Source organism: Mycena indigotica (genome assembly GCF_014461135.1).
Source record: "Mycena indigotica strain 171206Taipei chromosome Unknown Mind.scaff0005, whole genome shotgun sequence".
NCBI lineage: Eukaryota > Fungi > Basidiomycota > Agaricomycetes > Agaricales > Mycenaceae > Mycena > Mycena indigotica.
The window spans coordinates 5,505,441-5,512,503 of record NW_023503004.1 but is presented as its reverse complement, the minus strand read 5'-3'; the positions used below and the strand labels follow the sequence as shown (position 1 = coordinate 5,512,503).

Genomic DNA, 7,063 nt, shown 5'->3' with positions numbered 1-7,063 from the left:
GTAGGAATGAAGTCGTCGCGCAGACGAAACCTCATGTGCTCTGGGGGCGCTTCTCTCGCCTGCGTGGGTCGGACGATAAGCGGCGCATTGCAGCGCACGTCTTTAGTCTGCCCTTTAATGCCGCGAAGCACGACAGTTTTGGAGGCGTGCCGGACACCGCGGATTCTGTGGCCGACCAGCTCATTGATTTTTTCTTCTAGTCGCTGTGGCAACAACGGGGGGTCGATGTTTTTTCTTGAGAGTGCAGCTTAGCTTGTCTATTTGTATTTGGTTTTGCATAAATACTACAATCTATCGAAGTATATGATTCAGCAGCGAGGAATTGATGAGTCCAAAAGAAGACACGAACCGTTGTGTAAGTAGAGCTGTTCTGAGCGTAACGAGCGGGGAGAGGACGGCCTTCTTGCTTCACGCGTTCTTTTCCTTCTCTCCCCACCACGCAACGCATACCGCAGCGCGTCGCCAGTGCGCGCATCCACAAGCAAAGAATGTCGACGGCGCCCAAAAAAAATCGCCAACTGAAGGGGCCCAAAGTCAAGCCGGGTATTGAAGGCAATTTCGTCGGGAAACGATTGGTCTATTTGGAAAGCTTCGTGCCTGAATATATCGAGCGTCGCAAGACCGGTGCGCGACCCCGTCGCGGGTCTGGCAAGTCGTTGTGGGACGTGATTCTCCCAGGGTGGTGGAAATTGTCGCCATGGAGGTCGAAGTTGGACGAGGAATTGCCTGACGATCCGGTAGCCCTAGCGGCGTTGGCAGAGGAGCCCAGAAACGAGCAAGAGACGGAGGAGAAGGCCCAGGTGATGGACGATATGAAGAAGGTCGGCGTCCATTCCTCATGGTCGACTATGGCTGACTGTTGTTTCAGAAAATCGAATGGTGGTTTGCTCCACCCGTAGGTGTAAGATTTAGGCTGTTGTGCCACCAACTGCTAGAATAGCCGCAGCCTAACAGACTAGCAACTCCTGCCCTAGCAATTGCTAGGCTATTCTGGCTATTTGCTATCCCTTACTGCTGTCAGCCTGTATTGGCGGCTGCTCGGCGGCTCTCGGCACCCAGGCCAGGTGATGCTCAATCAAAATCTGATCCCAGATCTAACACATCAATCCTTGCAGCGACCTAGCCTTGTGGCTTTGTTTCTTTTCACTTTTCTTTTCCATTTCAGGCAAAGAGCCGTTTCGGCCATAAATTGGTCTAAAGGAGCTATTCGACTACGACTTCGGGTATTTCGGCCAGCCCTATAGCCCTCTCCTCCCCCCCCGCTACTAGCTGCTGGTACGTGCACAAATCCTTCCGCAACACGGCCTCGACAGCCACCTTCCCCGGCTTAGTCCACTCCGCCACAAAGCGCTCGGCTATCCACCTGTGTACCGCCACCTGGCGCTTTCGCATATGCTTTCAAACCTGCCGCGATCTCTGGTACCACCTCTCGCCCACACTCAACCCTCTGCTGCCATGCGCGCTGCTCTGCCTTTAGGCTTCGAAGCACGCGTTTCATCTCCTCCCGTAGCAGCCGAACCTCTTCAATCCAGCGATCGCGTCGCGCCAACGTCTTTGCCCATCTGACGCGAACAGCTATTCATTAGTTAGCAATGTGATGAAAGCTCAAGTGCTAATATACCATCGTGCATCCGAACTTCATTGTCATCGCTCACAATCGTTCGCCATATCCATGATACAGCACCACTTCCAGAAGCAGTAGGCTCATTCCGAGCTCGCCGCGAGGCACCAACCCGTCCCAGCCGAAGTCTTGCCCCCGCATCACTCTCTTCTTCGGCGCGAACGTTGAGGTCGCTATCCTCAAGTGTTGCCAGGTCTGGTCGATGTTGAGGCCCCATCAGTCGCGTTAAAGCAGCTCGGGCCTGTCGATACTTGAATGCCTCCCTCCTTATCTGGTCCGTTACTCGTGATATTAGCGTGCTTGATCTTGTGGAGGCCCGTTGCCCGACCGCGTTCGCATTACGATGATGAATCAAGTGCGTCTTCGTGTAGAGTAGGCTGCGGATCTGCGAGAGTGCATCGCCACACTGAGCCTCTCGAAGCTTGGCTTCCACCGTTGAGAGTGCTGCTCGACTCGCCCTCCCTCGTTGCGCTTCCGTTAAATCGGACGGTAGCCAGAGTTTGACGTCCTCGGCTTTCGTAGGCGGACGATCGGAATCGCGACAAGCTTCCTCTGCCACCCTCAGTGTCTCGACACCAGGCATGAAGACATCTTGTTGTTTTTGTATCATCTTCAGTTTCTTGAAGAATGACACTCGGAGTTCTTCGATTTGTACCGAGCGCTCAGCGCTGAGCGTTGTTGACCCTCGTATTTCATTCTTGATGCGTCGTCTGGTTTCACTTTTAATGCTTGTTAAGAAAAACAAGGAGCAACGAACTTCATATCCTCCAAGTGGAGCAAGGCCTTCACGAAGGCCGTCGCAGTCGTCGCGCCATCCAGAAAGTCGCCCCGTCCTTCCCGCGCCTCGTTCACCTCTGCTCGCTTTAGTTCTGCAGCGACCTGGGCTTCGGAAGGACCAGCTGAAATCGTTGTTAATGACTAGCAAACCCGGTACGGGGGTCCTTACCATTCTTTCCCCCAGCGATCATATATGGATTGGCCTTGTTCTTGTCCGCGAGCCAGTCCTTCAGCTGCTGCATCCACTCTCGTCGAACCGTTGGGTTCAGGCTACTGTCCACCTCGATGAATTCTCCTATTTGCTGGTCGCGTTCAGCGACGGCGATGATGAGTTTCCGTGCCAGAATCTGAGCTACAGCATGACCGTCAATTATCTGAAACTTTCAAAGCCCAGACGACTGACCTTGACCCACGTTCTTCTCAAAGTTGATGTGATCAACTCGGTCTTCGATCGTGTCGTGTCGATTCCCTTGACCCATTTCTTTTGTCGCAAAAGCTAATTGGGTTCAAGATGGACCAAGTCCGCTCGATACCCTCCCCGTCCGTCCTACCAACACCGACAGTATAGCTCAGAGAGTTGGAAGCCTGACAGTTTTCTTCGTGTGCAGCCGCGTGCCAAACAGGAAGCGCAAATTCGATATCGAAGGCGTCGAGGTTGGGCGGGATGTTGGACTCCTCGAGGATATGAACGACGCGCTCCCGCAGCCGTATCTTCCATTGACATGCGATGTCGTACGAAACGACCAAACGTTTCACGCGGGCATCACTAAGTGCATGCATAAAGATGTAGTCCATATTTGCATAGCTAGCGCATTTGTTAAAAGTCGAAATCGAAATGTCCGCGGAAACATACCGTTCACCCTTTTGGAGGTCACCAAGCCCTCCTGCGCGAATGAGACCATGTCTAGCACAGACACAACCACCCACGCCAGAGACGCGAAGGCCAGTCGTCAACCGAGTATCCTTCTGCATCAACGCAGCAAATGCGATACAGGTACTGACCTGTGCGGCGCGTAAGTTACCGTGCTGCCCAGCTCAGGAAGATGAACTTACATCTTCTTCAGCTACATAATCGCGGAGATGCTCCCGATACGGCTCGTCGTCCACAAAATAGCCCCAACCTGACCCCAGGGAAGGATCATTTCTCTCGTTCGCCCGAATGCGGTTTTTCAACCTGAAGTTCGCGTCGAGTGCTAGCATCAAGCTATACAGAAACCTGAGAAGAGTGTTAGGCATATATCTATCGTCCAAAGTCAAAATGGCGTACTTGTCGTTTGGCCCACAAGTTTCCCATCCATCGGGGAGATTATAGCCCGGGCGGGGGCATGCCCAGCAACGAACGGCAATCCGCCCTGGCCCCATTATTTCAGCAGCACCACCGGCCTGAGGATTCCATGCGGTCGCCTCGTGGCCGACTCCTGCGCGCTTAAGGCGGAGAAGAAATGCATACTGTCTGGTTATGCGACTGAAGGTGCGGTATCGGTCCTGTAGTTCCGTCAGCGAGTACACCTTCAAAAGCGACCGACCCACCGGAGTTTTCCCCAGGTTTGTCGGATCAGTCAGCCGCTCGAGAGTGCCAACGAAGTCATGGGCACTAACATTGCCCACCACATTGAGTTGACGATAAAGGTCGAGAACGCGAAAGGTGGCGCAGGTGCCGAGTTCGTTGACGGTGGCGGGGTACCAGCGATTAGCCATAAGTTGGGCGATTAGGTTGTATTGTAGAGAATTCACGCAGCCGCAAAGTCTGAAGATCGTCACTATCAAGAAGTTGCGCGGAGGGATGGCTCACCTAACATCCAGCGTAAAAACGCCTGTCGTGTCGATGACAACCAAAGCTTGTAATGGACGAGGAAAAGGACAAGCAAGGCCTTGATGGCCAAGTTGATAGGTCATCCGTAAGCTCCGAGAAGATTCGTCCTTCAGATGGAGCCGATGTAGCGCGACCTTTTCCCAGAAATTGCCGTTCCACTCCTAATATGACATTAATGAAAGTCCTCTCTGCACGGCACGAAAAGAGCTCACTTTAACTACATGCAATGGGTTCGTTGCATGCCGTTCGGTCAAGCATGTGTGGCATTGCATGAAGACACCACAGTCTTCACAGCGAAAAAACCGCGACCGAGATTCGTCGCAGCCTTGACTCTGGTCGTCGTCGTGGTGGTCGTCCGCAGCGTCGGTGGCAAAAGAAACAGGCGGGTTCGCTCAGATCTTGGCCCAGACTATCGTGGCGAATCAAGTTGTCGAGAAAAAGGTGGCTGACACGGCACCAGACTTTCATGGGCTCATCCTGGAAAGCATTGTCAAGCCAGAGTCAAAATATATTCGGGACACGCACTGAGCTCTCATATCGCGTCCGCTTGCTTCCCGTTACCTCATCCTCCCCAATGACATGTTCGTAGATGGTCTGCTGGACCACATCTTCCCCGGGAGGTAATCGTGTTCGCGACAGCAGCCAGCTCTTCGGGGTGGAGGGGTTCCTCAGGTAGGAACTCGGCGTATTCGTCTATGATATCCGGAGATGCATCGTCCAAGCGAGCGCGCTTCTGCGCAGCAATATTAGAGAAGGTGACGTGGGTGGTGTCGGGGGCAAGATGATAGCTTAGGTCGGCGGAGGGATTGTGGCCAGCGTCGTGGTAAATGAAAGTCGTGCCGCCCTGACTCTTTTTTTTTCGACCCATGAGAGAAGCAGAGAGGAGAAGACCAGAGAACTCACAAGTGGGCAGTCCCCAGGGCCAGAGTCCTTTTGCTGGCGGAATGAGGCGTCTGTGCTGTGTAGCCGCAACGGTTAGGAGTCAGGCTTGGATGAAGGTTTGTGCCAAGTGCGCACGTGTGACATCAATCAGTAATCAATCAGTGATCTACATGATAGTCTCTATAGTACTTGGGAAAATGCATATTTCTTCAGTTCGTGTGCGACTGGCGCTGGCTAGACTCGGCGACACCGCCCGCACCGCTATTCGACGTTGAATCAGGCTGCTCTAAACGAGTTGCTTGCGCTACTGGCCTTAGAGCACGGTCAGCAATTAGGCGGCTCAGGCGATTGAATATACCGCGCCACATTTTCCCCCCATTGACAAGCAATATCATATGAAAAGTGGACCGGAACGCCGATGTCACGGAGAAACAGGTAATCGTGATTACGGTAGGATTCCCCGCGTTGCAACGATGGACCTATTGAGAATAAACAAGTCAAGGGCTATGAGCGGAGACGGGCCAAATGCATACTTTGGTGCGCCTGAGGTTGCTCCTGCTGGGGCGTTGACGAGGGCTGCGATGAGGCCATAAACTCGCTAAAGTTTGTTGCGCGTTTTATGCAGATTTCAAGTACATGCGACAAGTATGATCTGGCTATTGGCTTCCCGTCCGACGAAAGGCACATCTCGACACTGAACTACAGCTTGGCACGATAAGGTAGGGGTGGTGGGCCGGGTGGCCGTCGGCCTAGAAACAGCATCCACCCGATTTCTACTCCCTCTCTATTCTGTGCCCAGGGATACGGCTTCGGAGGGCGAGGTATACGCTCAGGCGTCCGCTGTTGTCTGCCAGGAGGGTGCGGGAGGGGCGGTAGAAGGGGCGGAGGTCCTGTGCACAAAGATCACACGAAGAACACAGAAAGTTAGAAGGGTTCGCACCTGAGTCCATGGAGGAAATAAACGAGTTTGATCTGCAAACGGCAGGACTTAAAAACCCCCAGAATGTCAACGTTGATCCGATTGTTGGGCCATGTCGACCGGCCCACCTTCACCGTCTCCCTTGTCCCCATCCAAGGGCCAAACTCGCGAGAAACCCTTGACCGACCACCACATCGAAGAATTACTGACCCGTGGTGAGTCGTAAACGCGTTGCATCTGGCACAGAAACCCACTTTATTTGGTTATAGAAATCGAGGAGCTTCGTCACGCTGAGGAGGATGAGGAGATAGTCATTCTGGGACATAAGAGTTTGTGGTTGCTCACCTGCATTGCGTTGCTGCTACTCATTCCCTCGTTTCACAGTTCCTCGTGCAAAACGTGCTCGCCCAACCACTCCAACTCCGCCTCGAGCGGCTTCACCCGCCCGTCCTCAAGCAAAAACGAAGCAGACCACGCTGGAGTCGTACACCGTCGCCCCTAGTGAGTTTCTTGTCTTATCTCTCGCGCATCACAAATGATCTCTGTCTGTTAGAGCGCAAGGCCAGAGACCTGGATGGTGAGTGGTGCGACTGACTTGAATTTGTGGACTCACGCGTTGTCTAGCCGCTGACCTTCTTGATTTTGCGTACCGTCTAGATAAAATCGCGAAAGGCAAAGAACCCCCAACAGCATGGCGCCCTCCAGTGGCTGAAGAATTGCAAGGGTATCGCGATTTCCCAGACGGCTTCCCAACCCGCGACAGTCTCTACTCTTCGACAATTCGCCCGCCTCTATTGCCTGAGGTGCTGCCCATCCACAAATGTTCCTGCTGTGGGTTAGTCAAGTCGAAACCTGTGTGGTACGAAGCAATTTCGTTTACTTGCCATCCACCTGCTTACAAGCACGCAGGTTCCCAAACTGCAAACATAGCGCTTGCTACATTTGCACCTTCATGCACCTGGAGCACCGCTGGGATTGTCCCGAGTGCGGGAAGCCGATGTATGACGAGCCCAGACACGACTTGGCAGTGGAGGAGGAGATCCATCGTGAG

At 53.4% G+C, this 7,063-nt stretch overlaps 1 protein-coding gene across 1 annotated transcript; it reads right to left on the bottom strand.

The window, feature by feature from the left end:
• Positions 1–1,327: 1,327 nt before the first annotated feature.
• Positions 1,328–2,640, bottom strand: MIND_00652500 (uncharacterized protein; the record flags this gene model as incomplete). The annotated part of the gene is made up of 4 exons (XM_037363255.1): positions 1,328–1,462; positions 1,734–2,331; positions 2,379–2,520; positions 2,568–2,640. 4 exons carry the CDS (start codon positions 2,638–2,640, stop codon positions 1,328–1,330), a joined length of 948 nt encoding a protein of 315 aa, XP_037221176.1.
• Positions 2,641–7,063: the final 4,423 nt, after the last annotated feature.